This window comes from Amblyomma maculatum, chromosome 1 (genome assembly GCF_055883805.1).
Source record: "Amblyomma maculatum isolate TAMU_Amacu chromosome 1, ASM5588380v1, whole genome shotgun sequence".
NCBI classification, from domain to species: domain Eukaryota; kingdom Metazoa; phylum Arthropoda; class Arachnida; order Ixodida; family Ixodidae; genus Amblyomma; species Amblyomma maculatum.
The window spans coordinates 133,455,503-133,471,090 of record NC_139344.1 but is presented as its reverse complement, the minus strand read 5'-3'; the positions used below and the strand labels follow the sequence as shown (position 1 = coordinate 133,471,090).

Below are 15,588 nucleotides of genomic sequence, written 5' to 3'. Positions count from 1 at the left end.
CGATGGAATTTCGACACCAGCAGTGCGAAGGTCGTGAATGAACTGCTCACTGCCTGACAGCTGCTCGACGACGCTCTCTTCGTGCAAGGCAGCCGACTCGTCATTCAGCACAAATTCCGCGTGCGCAGCAATTGTGCAGCGTTGTGGGTGCTACAGACTTCCACGCATCGGCGAGCATACTAAGTGCTCCAAGCAGATCGACAGAGTAGGTTTTCCCACTGTCAAGGCACACCACAACCACCAACCACTGGATCACAACACCAACTCTGTTGAGTGCCTTCTGGCTGCCGCGTTGCACGCAAAAAAAAAAAACAAACATAAAATCCGGAAACAGCTTCTTGAAGAACTGAAGCCGATTCAATTAAATGCGAGCCACAGTAGCGACAGAATGTAATTCTCACATCAGCACGACGACGGCTAGGCCTGCTTGCTACGCTCGGCAACACACGTGAAACGCACGGCAAACACACAGAGGAACCGGCAGTCAAAGCGATCACACTAAAAGAAAAAGAAAAGCACTCCGGCGACGGCAGCAACGAAGTCCCGGAAACGGAAGCTGCTAGGCAAATAATATAGCCTCGATCCAGCGTCAGTTTAGCTGAGGAGCGGCACACAAGGCCAGCACCGGTTTCGGGGCTATCGAAGGAAAAAGTAAACAAACAAGGTGGCGGGCGACACCGCTCAAAATGTGTGGCAGTTGGCCCGGCTGACACTTGGAATGTCCGAAAAATTGAAAAGCCTTTCTTAGAGTGTCCGAAATTTGGAGCAGCGTAATACATTGACTTTATAAGGTATGTCCTGAGGCCGGGAAAAAGTCCGAATAATCAAGCATGTCCGAAAAATTGGGTGTCCGAAAAATTGGTCGTGGACTGTACACAGAGTGTTCTCACAGCTCTTCACCACAAAAATGTAGTTGCACCACTAATCGGGGAAATCATACACAGCATATCAACAGCTTTTGCTCGAAGACATAAAATAATGTTTTGTTGGGTTCCGAGTCATATCGGCATTGGAGGCAATGAGAGAGCAGACTTTTGCGTTGCCCAAGCCCATGAGGAACGAATAAAGAACATAGATATGCCATACAGAGACTGCATGATGCTAGGGTACAGCAAACTGAAGGAAGAATGGCAGTCATCATGGATTAGGGGGGTAAATAATAAACTGCAGTTGGTGAAGCCAACTTTAGGGGAATGGAAATCATGTTGCCATCGAGAACATTTTATAGAAGTATTTTATGCCGTCTCCGCATTGGCTGCACACACATGATTCGCAGCGTTTTGTTAAGAAAACAAACCTCCGTGTGAAGAATGTGGACAAGAACTCATCATAAACCACATTTTATTTTCATGCACAAGATTTGAAATGCTAAGAAAAAAGTATTTTACTCCATTTTACGATGAACACATTCCTTTCCATCCAGCTTTGATTTTAGGTGAAAGCAGACTTGTCGATCTGTTATGTGTTTTTAGCTTTTTAAAGGAAGCAAATGTTATACAGAAACTGTGGAATGAATAGTGTACGTCACAACCTTGTGCTTGGCGCATGATAGCCTGAGCTGCTAATGCGCCATTAAACTCAACACAACTTGGGGAATAGTCACGTGGGCCACCAAGTGGCCCTGACCACTGTCAAGGTCACGCGACCTAGTGGTTGCCATGTGCATAGCAACATATGCCACCAAGTGGCACGTAACCACTATCAAGGTCAACGTCACGCAGGGTGACACCAAGGTCAAAGTCGCGTGACCTGATAGGCGCCATGTAACTTGGGGCATAGTCACGCAGGCCACCAAGTGGCCCGTGACCACTGTCGAGGTGAAGTCAAGGTCACGTGACCTGGTGGTCGCCATGTGACTGGGGCATAGCCATGTAGGACCACCAAGTGTCCTGGGGCCATTCTCAAGGTCACATGGGGGGATGTCAGTGTAACACGGAAGTAGAGGGAACTAGAGGGGCAGTGCATATGTAAATAGGAGCTCCTGGGCTCCTGCCTAGGTTACGACACTGCGCAAGATGGAGGGCGAACATCCTGCTACAGTAGCGCATCGGAACCTGAAGGCACGTCGAAATGAGGTCCTGAAAACACGGCGTGCCGAAGAGCGGTGAACGGGTTTTATGCTTGAAGAAATGCAAATGTGTTTAATCCAAGCTTGGCAACGAGCGTAGTCGTGTACAAGAAGCTTTTGCTTTCCTCCAGGGTTAACGCAAGTTAAAGCTCCACAGAAATAGCCACCAAAAAGGGTAAACAGTGCCATAACACTGATAGATATTGAACCACTCTTCATTCTCCCGCAAAAGTTTTCGATTTAGCTTTTGCAACACCAAAGATATCGGCGATTAAAAATGACCTATCCAATTTTCTCGGGAGTCACAAAAAAATAAAAAATACAAGCAAGTTCGAAACTCCGCCCAGAAATACGCCACTTCGACTAACTTCTGGTTGCCGCGCGCTTTCTCATTCGCTGGCGTACTCGCGTCAACCCGTCCTCGCTCGCCAGTTCACGCAGCCCTTGTTCATGGGCAAGGTTTATGCGAAACCGGGCTTATCCCATGTTACACAGTGACCAAACCACGGTTACACCACTTAACCGCGGTAATCGCAAACCGAGCTTGGCGACCTCGGTTTGCGTCGTTAACCGAGGTTATGGCGGCGTCTGTTGACGGAGGCTCTTCGGCGCCCGAGTGCGCGAAACGTACGAGCGGGTCTGCTTCACAAAATTATTCATTTGCCCACTGCATCACGCTTAAAGATCGATGTATAGAATATGCGGTCTCTACTGTGTTGTCCGACGTCTTCGATTACGGCCGACAGCGCAGCGACTGCGTACTGAAACCTTGTCAGTATCGTTTGAACAGCTTGTTGCTGAGCAAAACGTCAAAAAATGCGCGGCTTTAGCTGTAATGAAAGTACGCGAGTTTGCAACGCTTGCAGCACGGGATGCCGCGAGCAGGCTGAGGTGTTACACAATTACTGCGGAGGTGGGGCGCGCGAGCGTGGCAAACGACGGCGCCGTGCGTGATCGTCCCTAGTCGTCGCTAGGCCTGAATTGTTTCGCTTCGAAGCTGCGGCAGTCGGCGCTTTGGAACTGATCAACGCTGTCGGGAATAGTCTACTTATGAAACTGCCTTATTGGGAATCTTATTCTGGCATAGTAAAAGAATCATAGAATTAACTCTGGCAATGCAATAATTGCAGAGCTAGTAAGAGCAGATCAGATGAGCCAAAAAGCACCAGTGGCAGCTGGCTTGAGCAGAAACTTGCTTGTATCGTGGCTATATTGCTCTTACCAGGAATTTGCTGCTGGTCAGCGATCCTCAGGAGAGCTTCATACTTGATATTCGGCTCAGTATTCCAGACGCCAACAAATTTTAGCACACTTTATTTTGGACATCGGCGCTAATGATCCACCGCGTCCGCGTACGGTATGCGGGAGAAGGGGCCACAGCGGCGGTGTTTACGGCGGTCAAGGAGGTGCTGCCATCGTGCGGTGCTTGACCGTGGTGTTGACGCCTCGTCGGACGACACTCCGGTACTCCTGAAACCACGTGATTTATGTAAGATATTTGTAAATGCAGCTTCGTTCTGCCGATCACTGCATTGCTTCGGTTGTTGTACTTGATGGGCAATGGCTGCCTAAACGAGAAAAGCGGCGAGCTGTGTAACAACAGCCTGCACACGCCTGAGGTACCTCAGGAGTTCGCGTAGCGCACGAGCAGACTTTCGCAGCTACCGGAAGTGTGTCCGTGACGTCACGGGTTAAAGAAATAGTTACATGCGACACCGCCAAGTGACAACTTCTCTGCCCGCGAATTTCAAAAAATGCTGTTTTTAAAAATTAATAATAAATCGCTGGCTTTGTTCCAAGGAGTTATACTTTGGGCTACTGCTAAAAATGATTCGTTCTACACACTGAACACGTTTATCAGTGGCTTCTTGGTGACCGTTTCTGTGGATCTTTAAACCATCAGCTAATTGTTTTGTTGCTAGCAAAATTCATGAGCATGCCATCGCCACTTTTGTCTGTCGCTTTTCAAACGTTGAAGAGGGTGGGGCTAAGTGGTTTTGTGTGGGTTCACTCATCACTTGGCGTAGTAGTTCATTTCTCTTGCAAGAAGTTTTATCATAATTTGAAATTGGTACCCCAGTTGCTTGCATGTCTGTAAAGTTGGTGCAGTATGCTTCTTTCACTCTTGTGCTTCACAAAATGTTCTCTTGTAATTCCAGCTCACTTGTCTCCTAGTAGTGAACAGTTATTGACTATGGAAGCTCTTACGATATCCATAGTGGGTGCATGACTCTTTGCCAATGAAGATAGAACATGTTTGTCACTACCTCTGCTATAAGGAGTTGCATTAACACTGTGACTTGGTATAAAGAGCTCCTCTAGGTTGGACTATGTCTTTTCCTGTTATGGCATAAGCATCTAATAATTTCATTGCATAGTTTGGATCGCAGTTCTAATCAGCACTTTTCTGTGCTTTTTTAGGCTCGCAGTTTGAAGAAAGACACACCAAGTGATGTAAGGACAGTCTATCTGCCTGCGGTAAGTTGTCCATATGAGCATGTGAAAAAGCTGAAGTATGCAGTGCTTTTACAATCTCACTGTGGTGTACTCTGTTTCCACTGTTAAAAAAAAATACTGAGTACACATAAAAAGCTGGCTACTAGAGCAAAGATGTTTTGAACTGCACCTGAACCCTGCTACAATGAATGCTGCTTCACTAAAGCATTTCTACTTCCCTGTCGGCTCACCAAATGAATTTCTCGCCACAGCGAACCATTTTTAGGGCGCGTTTTCTGTTTAACAAAAGTTTGCAGAGCGAAGCCGGGTTTAAGGGGGGATGCTACACTTGGTAAACAGCTTTCTTATTTATGAATAGATCTCAGCAAAATTTTCACATTTTATGTAAGTCCTGATTCCAAAAGTGCGATTATTTTTGTCATAGAACAAGTAGTTTCTGAAATACTACAAAAAAAAAAAAAAAAGAAAATCTGGGTTCTTGTTTGGAGAAGAACTATCATCTGAATTGAAATCCCCAGCACAATTGTTAGAATATGAAGACAGTAAGGTATAAGTCAATGCACTAGGTCAATTTGAACTAATGTTAGAGCTCATAAAAGTTGCCAGAGAAAAGTACCATCTTTGCATGTCAAACACGTGACCTATTTCAAAAAATATCCGAAACAAATACTACATTAAAAATGGGCATATTGCATACTGTATGCATTTATCTTTCTGGCAAAAAAATGAATTATGTTGATAGCTGAAATAGAACAGATGCTATTTCGCGAACCACGCGATAGATACCTCTTCGAAATAGTGGCCTGCAGAAACCACGAACTTCCCTAGCCAATCAAAAACTGCCAGTAACCAATAGGAGCATCTGCTGCGCATCATTTTTGTTGCTTCTATCGTTTCTGCTTGGTGTTCAGGGTTGCTTACTGAAAGAAAAAGAAAGGCTGTAAAGGCGAGCTTTCAAACAAGACCAAAATGGCGCCGGAGGAGTGCCTATTTTTTTAGGTGTGAAATTTGCACCACGGTGCTCACTCGTGGCAAAAAAAAAAAAAAAAAAGAAGCAGCGACCAGTATTTTTTCTAAATAAATGTTGTTTTTGGACTGTGCAGTCCAGTATGACAGTGTTTTTGGGCCGATTTTGCCTCAACCAAATATTTAATGTGCCCCTTTAGTTTCATTGTAGTGAGGTTCATGTGTAGTGATATATAATTATACCGTATTTACTCGCGTATAACCCGCCCCTGCATATAACCCACACCCCTAACTTTGAACCCCATGAAAAAAATATATATATATCCTCGCGTATAACCCGCACACTTACCTGAAAAAATGAGGACTAGGAAGTTACAACTGAGCAAACAGTCACCATTTGAGTTTTCAAAACAAATATATTTGAAAATGACTGCCGTAACATTGTCAGTGCTGTCGTTCAATTGTCAATCGTCGCCGCTCTCAAAGACGTAATCATCTTCGGAACCATCTAGGCTTGCTTATGGCACACTTCTTGAAACTCTTGCGTACCATGTCGGCCGGGATCATCCCCCATGCATCTACGATCCACTGGCACAGCAGTGCAATATCTGGCCTTCGCACGCGTCCCGTCGGCGTAAGGGTGTAAAGGCCGTCGGCCATCCACTGGGCATACAGCCACTTCACGTGAGCCTTGAAAGGCTTATTGATGCACACGTCGAGTTGTTGGAGCATGGAAGTCATGCCGCCAGGTATTATGACAAGGTCTGTGCCGTTGTCAGCGAGGCGAGGTTTCACTGCGTCAGTGCAGTGGCTTCGGAAGGAATCCAGCACCAGCATCGAACGGCGTGCCAACAAGGCACTTGGTCTTTTTTTCCCAGATTGCTTGAATCCAGTCAATGACGAGGTCACTGTTCATCCACGAGTTATCTTCCACTCGCACAACAATTCCTGGGGGAAGTGGTGTACTCGGTAGAGTCTTGCGCTTGAATATTACATACGGGTGCAGTTTGGTTCCGTAGGCCAAAACACACAACATCATTGTGCAGTGCAGCTCGGTGTTGCCGCCAGTCAGCACACTAACAGATTTTGCGCCCTTTTCTCCAGGGTCGTGTCCATGGGCATCTCAAAATATACTGGCGTTTGGTCAGCATTTCCCAGCTGAGATAGCAAATAGTTGCTCTCTTTCCTCAGTCCGATGACGTAACATAAAAAGTTGAGCAGCTTCTCCTCGTAAGCGTCGGGAAGCCGCTGGCACATGGTAGTTCGCCGCCGCATCGAAAATCCATGCCTGGCCATAAAGCGCTGCAGCCATCCGCGGCTCGCATGAAACTCGCGTGGAATATTCATTTCCAGGGCCAGCTTCAGGGCTTGCATCTGCGCCATCTCTGTAGACACAGCGTGGCCACGACTCCTCTGCTCCTCAATGAATTTTGCAAGTTGCGTCTTGAGGTGAGGGTACGCGCCAGTCTTCGGGCCGCGAAACGCTCGCCTGTCCTTGTTCGCAGCTTCGAGAGAGTCTTTTTTTCTTTCGCCAGTCGCGAATGCAAGATTTGTCGACATCGTTCTTTCTCGCAGCAGCTCTGTTGCCGATTTGTTCAGCAGCGGCGATGATCCTGAGTTTCTCCTTCGCCGTGAATGATTGCCGCCGAGACACACTCATGATGCCTAAACAAGGCTGGCCAACTGTGCAAACTGGGCGTACAAGAAGCGGCACCTTACTCAAGGTCCATCAACATCTGAACAAAGCGTATGCAAAGCGTGCGAAAAGTGTGGCTGCCGTGGCGCTATAGACTAAACAGACTATGGATGTGGATCTGGCTATGACCTGCGCTGGCCTCTTGTTGGATGGATGGATGGATGGATGGATGGATGGATGGATGGATGGATGGACGGACGGACGGATGGACGTAGTGGCTTAGCCCTTTGTAACGGGCGGTGGCTTGCGCGAACCCCCCTTCTCCGGAATATTCGCGTATTACCCGCACCCCCACTTTTTAAACACATTTTTTCACTTTTTGGTGCGGGTTATATGCGAGTAAATACGGTAAATGTTGCTTATTGACAAGGTACATGATATGACATTCTCAAGTTGCTTTACACTTGACTCGCCATGGTGGTGCAGTGGTATGATGCCAGACTACTGTGCCGGAGTACCCAGGTTCAATCCTGACCGCCAGCGGCTGTGTTTCGATGGAGGCCGAATGAGTGGCATCCGATCCGTGTGCTGTGCAATGTCAGTGCACGTTAAAGATCCTCAGGTGGTCGAAATTAGTCCGGAGCCCTCCACTAGGGCACCTCTTTCTGCTTTCACTCCCACCTTCCTCCCTTCCCTTATGGCACGGTCAGGTGCCCACAGAACAAGTGTGACAGGCACTGAGCCTTTCCCCTCCTGTGAATCAATTATTATTATTATTAATAATACTCATAATAACAGCACATTCTTTGCCAGTCAGCACTGCTTTTTTGATCTTTCTTTGTGGATAGCAGCTTTTTGAATTCATCATGCGTCGACCGTCTTTGAAAATCTTGATCTTTATTTCAAGCTACACTAAAATCTCGGTGATACTAATCCGGTTTTAAATGAATTTCGGAACGATACAAATTCGCAAAATTTCCTGGCCAGGGTACATTGTGTACAATATGCAAAATTGCGGATGTTCCAAATACTCTCCCATGCCACTACTGATGATACGACCGTGCAAACTGTGACTGCATCCTTGACCACTACACACTGGCCGCATATTGTTGACTTCGCGATCGCCAGCCCCACCTCGCCCACGTTGCGATTGTCTGTCGGGTTCATTCCGTGAAAAGCTTTCAGCGGTGCGTGGCCCAAAAACTGCAGACGTCGCAACCGCAGCAGCTTGCGGCGGCATATGAGGTGGACATGCACGGACTGCACATAGCTGGCTTCGCGATCGCGATCCGCGAGCAGTTTTCAGCGCTCTGCATCCCGCATGTCGCCATTTCCTGTCATGCTGTATGCGTCACGAGAGTATGCGGAGGTGCTCGAACCACACATCACCAGCATTGCGATCATTTTCTACACCGCGAAAAGTTTGCAGCGGCGCACGGCTATAGTAGTCGGCGGTGGGCACGTACGGGCTGCACATCGTAGACTTCGCTTCCGCTAGTCGAGCTGTACGCATGGCAAGCAGTCTGTGGTGTCGCGCGGCCGGCGCGTCGCCATCCCTTATCGGGCTGCAAGCGTCGCGAGGGGCGAACTGTGACCGCGTGACCGTAATAAACATTCTTGGACGTAAACAGATCTGCGCAACTGCCTTTCCCATGCTTTTTCATACTTATTTTCTTTCGTTTTGATGATACAAATCTCCGGATGATACAAATTTTTTCGCGACCCCGTGAGATTCGTATCACCGAGGTTCTACTGTAATTTGATGTTAGACTTCTTAAAGGCATTCGATCATGTCCCCCATTAATGATTGATCTGTGGAAGCTCTTCTCTCACTTTTGGCGTATTAATTTTATTAGTGTAAGTGCTTCCTTACTCTGTGTACACCTGTGATGTGCATGCACGGCAGCTGCCCATTTTACACCCTTCCTTCAGTTTGAATATGACTTTTCGAATAAAAACTCCAGCCTCTCTACAAAAGCACTGTTGTGGTTCCCAGAATGTACAGTCATTGTCAAAAGTATACGGCCCAAGGGGTTCGCTTCTAACCCCTGTAACGCGGCTTCTGGCAGCAATACTGGAATATGAATGCATACTAGAGGAGAATGAGGACAAGATTTGTCATCTATGAGATTTCGAACGCTAGAGTTGCATTACGAGCCCTGTTACGGGGCTGAAAAGGAAATCCCTTGGGCTGTATATTTTTGACAAAGACTGTACCAAACAACCTATTAAGCACGAAATGGACAGGCGCGGCATGACTACTTTGATGCCCCAAGATAATTGACGGCGTGTGTTGACAGACCCCTTGTGGTGGTCACCACACGGTATGCCTGAAGGTGCTCGCCTCCCTGAATAATGGCAGTGGGTGCCACACTGATGCATGGCCAGCTCATTGTGGGATCAAATGAAAGATGTCATCGTTCAGTTTCAGAACTTCAGATAAAACTCCTCATTACCCGTGATCCTTAACTTGGTGCAGGTACAGAGCGTGTAAACAATGTTGACAGCCAGTGTGGTGAAAAGACATTTTTTTTGTTGTACTGTGATTCGACTAGATATATTAATGTCTAAACCAATGGTGCGACCTGTAGAGAACATTTTATGTGTGGTGATTGGCTGCAGTAATGTGCAGTATGAGTTAAGGGTGACTGAAAGGCAAGAGAGGTGACCTAGGAGGACCTTCAAATCTTAGGACAAGGGAGACCCTTTTGGCTGAGAAAAGGCTCTGTTAGTGACCTTTGCTACTGCCAGATGATGGTATTCTATAGTACTTATAAGCTTCCTTACACCTCCAAATCTTAGGACAAGGGAGACCCTTTTGGCTGAGAAAAGGCTCTGTTAGTGACCTTTGCTACTGCCAGATAATGGTTTTGTATAGTACCTATAAGCTTCCTTGCTACTAACGTTTCTTAAACTGGGGAATACATTTCTTTTCTTCCCTATTATGTCTTTTTTTACTTTCTATTGACAATAAGGTACATGAGTGCTGTTTTTTGTTGTGACTACTTGCAGGTGGCTTCTAGTGCATATTTGGAAAAGTTGCGTTGTGCCGATTTCAACGTATTTGATGGACAGCTACATCTACGCAATGGCCTGCTTCCATTTTCCTTATGGTGGCACAAAGTAAAAAGAACATTCTAAGCTCCTAAGTTGGGTTGTGTATACTGTGCATTGTCATTGGCTGTATTGTCAGCCATTGCTTGATGGTGCAGATTCTGTTTTCTGCCTCCAAAAATGTTTCAGTTCTTTGGAACCTGCTGTTGGTGATAGCAAGCCTAGGACCTAGTCATCACTACTGTTTGCTCGTTAGCATTTTCCTATGAGAAACTGGCACCTTTGCTTTGGTATGCGGAAGTACTAGCTGCTGAATTATAGCTACACCTGTGATTTACTCCTTTTTTTTATTTTTCTGCTGTGGTCTGATTCAGAGAACGTATTCCTTAAATTGAATGTTTGCAGTGGTGGAACTGCTATGCCAAACTGCGCCATATCAGAAATCCTGCTACATGTGCTACAAAATCGTTTTTTTGTCTACTTCTGTGCCACGCCTGCACCAAAAGTCGCTGAATAACTCTACTGACAGCGAAACCGAACTGTCACGAAACCAAAACTGACATCTGCTGGCAACACTGTGCAAAGAGGAAGAATATTTTTGCAGGTCATGGGCGGACAACCAATTTTTTTCCAATCTACTGGGAGGGAGTGAGAAGGGGCTGCAGGATATCTCTAAGTCCAATGCACGGGAAAGTTGAAAGGAGGGGCTGGCAGGCTGGCCGTTGAAGGGTCGAAGCACGTTAAAACGCGTGACAGCTTCGAGCTGCCGTGGGTGCTCGCTTAATTTGTGTGCGTGCGTGTGTGTGCAAAGGATGTGTGAGCAGGCTGGCCAACGCAGATGGCGCGGTTTCAAGCGAGTGACGGTTTGGAACTGCCCTCGGCAAAGCACAGCTGGAGCAGTATCCACGCTTGCTTCCTTTTTCTTTTTTTTTTCATATCAGTGAGGTATGAGTGGCGATGGTATAAGTAGCAGCGGAGGGAGCACTAAGGAACATCTGAGCAATTGGGTTCCATAAATAAAACAAGCCTTCTTTATTTAAGCGTCTACAAAATGCCATTTTTTCTGCTAAAATATTTGAAATTTCTGCTACACACTGCAATTTCTTCTGCTACAAAAGCTGCTACAAGAAGCCAGTTGCCAGTTCTACCACTGTGTTTGCATTGCACCTGATAGGCAGAGTGGCTTTCCCACAGCTTATAATTTCTTTGATAATTTGTCTGAATTAAACTTTTTACTGAATATAAATTTCACCTTCTAAAGTGGTTAACTGTGTTTATGCAAGCGTATACAAGCGTTGTCTTTCTTATAATCAGCTTTGTGCAAGTGCTTAGAGGGTGCAAAACTTGTGTCTCACTCACTTTAGCGTACAATTTTAACGTGCTGTTCATGATACAGTAGTCGTTTGAATCATTACCAGAAAAGCTCTTTATTAGCTGTAAAACTGCAGGGGTCATTCTTGACTGAATCCTCCTTTTTAAATCCCCTGTGGTTGGCAAATGCCAAAAGGTTGCTTAATAATTTCCTTTGTTGTTAAGGAGAACAAATCAAAATGGGTGAATCAGTTGTCTGGTTTACATTTGGCTAGCAAAACAAGCTAGGACTGAGCTAGACGAACCGGTCTTTTTGTTGGTGACTTTGGCACAACCATCTGTGGCAACTTCAGCACATTGTTTGGGGTGAAAGGGTGTTATCAGAATTGATTTTTAGCAAGCAGTCTGTGTAACCTGCAAAGAGCACATGGAACAATCTTTCACTAACCTGCATCAGTATCAGCATGCGCCATCATTTCTAGTGAATAATAAGCTTGTATACACTATTGTCCAGCATGAGCCAGTTATAGTGTTTGTGTACTAGATGTCTGCATACTGAATGCGTGGGCTGTTTACCCCATTTACTCGTGGGATGTGATGATCATGAGCACCTGGCAAAAGTTGGCCATGCTTTTCACCCTGATTCTGAAAGGAGTACTATAGGCACCTAATTTTTTGGCTTCATGTTTTGTTCTTCATAATGATATTTGTCTAAGACTTTGAAATAATTTATTATGAAATTTGTTTTATCACTTGATTTGATTTCGGTTTCAACAGCAGAGTGATAGCTGTGACATCAAAGGCTAGGTCATGTGAGGGATGAAAAAACAGTGATACAATAATTCTGCATTTTTAATTCACCATAATACTAAAGCCAGCTTGCCTCAAGGGCTGGAATCGCAACAAGTGAAGAAGCAGTGAATATAATGCTGTTTTTTTCATCACACCTAGACGACTTCAATGTCACAGCCGTCGCTCGGCTGTTGAAACCGAAACAAATGACAGAAAAAAATTCAGTTATAAATTGTTTACCATTCTTAGGTGAAAACCATGTAGTGATTTATATACAGTAATGTCTTAAGCATCGTTAACAAGAAGAAAAAGACAGACAAAATTTGATGTGTATACTTCTTTAATTAAGCTGACATGGTTGACCATGTTGCAAGCACTGTATATGGCACAACTATGGCACATTCAGTCTGCTGTACTCTAACCTCTCTCACAAACACACACACAGCAGCGCAATCTTGTGACAAGAAGCCAAATCGCATCAGCATTGGGTTGAGACAATTTTTGTGCAGTTGATTGGAAGCATGACTTGATTACCAGCCTAGTGCAATAACTACTACACGGGCTAAATTAGAAAAAGTGGAGGAAAAACAATGCACTCGACTTCTGACCTTTGAGGATGCCCCTGGCAGATCGTATTCGGCAAGTGACATGACCAGGCACTGATTGGTAGGTGGTTGGTGTGACTCGCGAGACTAACTCTGGCTTTGCCATTGAAATAGGAGGGTGAAATCTAAATGCAGCCTTCCAGGGCTCCTGGATCCTGACTTAGACGCACTGCCTCTAGGCCATGCAAGTGTGTTCGTTCAGTTTGGTTAAAGCGGGGCTTCGTATGTGTATCCCTCCTCACAACGGGGCAGCATATGTCTCAGTCCTCACTAGTATGCCTCTTGCAAGTGGTGATAAGCAAGTGACATGGCCGGGCACTGATTAATCGGTAGTTTCTCTAATGTCACTTGCCCTAAAGTTACTTGCCTTTGTGCTTGCTTATATATTAACTTGGTGTGTGACATCAGCAGTGACGTATATGTCGCATGGTTTATCGTATAAACTCGTGTGATGCGCTGGGTGAATTCTACTTTGAAATCTGTAGCAAGTCTGGTTCTTTGGCATAGTTATTGGAGGATGCGATGCACCGCGCAAAGCGACTGGAACGACAAGGGACAAGAAGGCAGTGATGTCATCTACCATCTGAATATTGTCACGTGGTGGTAGCAAGGCTGTAAACACCAAGAGTAGACCGGCGTAATCACACTGGAATCAACTCTTTATTGGGCTGACTTGCGCCCGCAAAAGAACTAAACTCGGCGGCGACGATAGCAGCAAATGAGGTCTTTGGTCATTGAACTGAAAATGCCTGTCGTATCCGTCAACGCTCAATAAAGCGGTGAAGAAACATCTAGATAAAGCCGCAAATTGTGACTAGCACAACCTGGAGCATTGCAGAAACATGTGCGAGCGGCCAGAATCTTCGAGTCTTATCTCAGCGGCGTAATTCCATCTCCTCAGAGTAGGGCCTCGCAACTTCTTTCTTGTCACTGGTTGCCTCTCAGCAGGTTAACTGGCAATTGTTATTGAGAGGTGTGTCTGAACGCAATCGAAAGGTAGCATACACTCACTAAAGGCAGGAAATGATTACATTGAAAATAATTTAAAAGTTAGCGTTGTCATGCTGTTGTCTCATGGCTGTGTTCACAGCTGGTTTTGTGGCTATTAAGAAATAAAAACATCACATGATGCAACCTAAAGGAGAACACCCCCCAGGAAAGATATTGGTAACTTAGTTTAATGTTGCAATTTAAAAAACAAAATCAGAAAAAAAGTTACAAACACAGGATTCGAACATATATTTTATTCGCAAAGTGCTCAGGTAAGTAATGTTAATTCACTGCGCCACTGGGGCAACGAGTATGGCAGGTTTTAAATGAGCTCTTATTCTTTTTTACAATATTTCCTCTGTTGCCAGGTGATGCTGCTTAGAGGACCCCACTAAGGCTCCTCTATTTTTTAAAGGTAGCGACAGGTCTTGATTCAGCCACCCCTCCCTCCGATAGGCCGGTTGGCTGCACGTGACCTCTTCGCCACCAAGCTCCGCCCAAAGGGTCCTGTGGTGCTCGCTGTGCTGCTGAAATGCACTGCGATCTGCGCTTGTCAGCGTGATATTGGCCGATTAGTTAAGCAAAAAGTACTTCGCACACCTCTATTGCATTTTGATGAGTGTATATGCAGTACTTAATGCTTAAGCTAACCCAAGAATTACATCTCTGAACTCAAATTTTGAAGCGCACGCGTGACATGCGGCTACGTCTGGCTGCTGTGCTTTCGGCTGCCGAAACCGTTCGGAAGACGCGAAAAAGTCATTTTTCATTCCTCGCGGTGACAATAATAGCAAAAGAAGAAAGCTATGGCCTCATGAGATCGGACGTAAGATTTTCATGGCCACAGAAAACACCTGACTATGCGAAGTGATTTCTGTCTGCTTCAAGAGCCGTTTGCTTGCCCGGGATGACCTTTGTTTGGGCATATGCTATTTGCAGTTGCTAAGCAACTCGGGAGATGAACTACAAATAATGATTGATGACCTAGACAGGAAAAGTAGAAAGGTAGGCTTGAAAATCAATATGCAGAAGACTAAGGTAATGTTCAACAGCCTCGGGAAGGAACAGCAGTTTACATTAGGTAGCGAAGTACTGGAAGTAGTAGGTGAATATGTCTACTTGGGACAGGTAGTAACCGCAGATCCGGACCATGGAAAGGAAATAACAAGAAGAATAAGATTGGGATGGAGCACATTTGGCAAGCACTCGCAGATTATGTCTAGCAGCTTACCGGTATCGTTAAAGAGGAAAGTATATAACAGTTACATCTTGCCTGTACTCACCTTTGGCGCTGAAACGTGGAGGCTAACCAAGAGAGTTCTACTTAGGTTGAGGACAACCCAGAGGGCTATGGAACGAAAAATGGTAGGGGTAACATTAGGAGACAAGAAGCGTGCAGAGTGGGTCAGAGAAATAACTCAAGTTACCGACATTCTAGTGGAAATTAAGAAGAAGAAATGGACATGGGCAGGACATGTAGTGCGAAGAGAGGATAACCGATGGTCGCTTAGGGTAACAAACTGGATTCCAAGGGAAGGAAAGCGTAGCAGAGGGTGGCAGAAAGTTAGGTGGGGGGATGAGATTAAGAAGTTCTCAGGGGTCAAGCTAGCACAGAACCGGGTTAAGTGGAGAAATATGGGAGAGGCCTTCGCCATGCAGTGGGTATAGTCAGGCTGATGATGATGATGCTATTTCATCAACAAAATATC

The 15,588-nt window shown here is 45.6% G+C and overlaps 1 protein-coding gene across 2 annotated transcripts in view; it reads left to right on the top strand.

Moving 5' to 3' along the window:
- sicily (NADH dehydrogenase (ubiquinone) complex I, assembly factor 6 homolog sicily) overlaps nucleotides 1-15,178 on the top strand; it is a 47,227-nt gene extending 32,049 nt beyond the window's left edge. The window contains exons 7-8 of one of the 2 annotated variants that reach the window (XM_084589017.1): nucleotides 4,490-4,546; nucleotides 10,140-15,178. In XM_084589017.1, coding sequence (XP_084445143.1) covers nucleotides 4,490-4,546; nucleotides 10,140-10,268 — 186 coding nt within the window. In that variant the 3' untranslated portion in view covers nucleotides 10,269-15,178. The remainder of the gene's footprint in view (nucleotides 1-4,489; nucleotides 4,547-10,139) is intronic. The other variant, XM_084589015.1, reaches the window with a different exon arrangement.
- The last annotated feature ends 410 nt before the right edge of the window (nucleotides 15,179-15,588 follow it).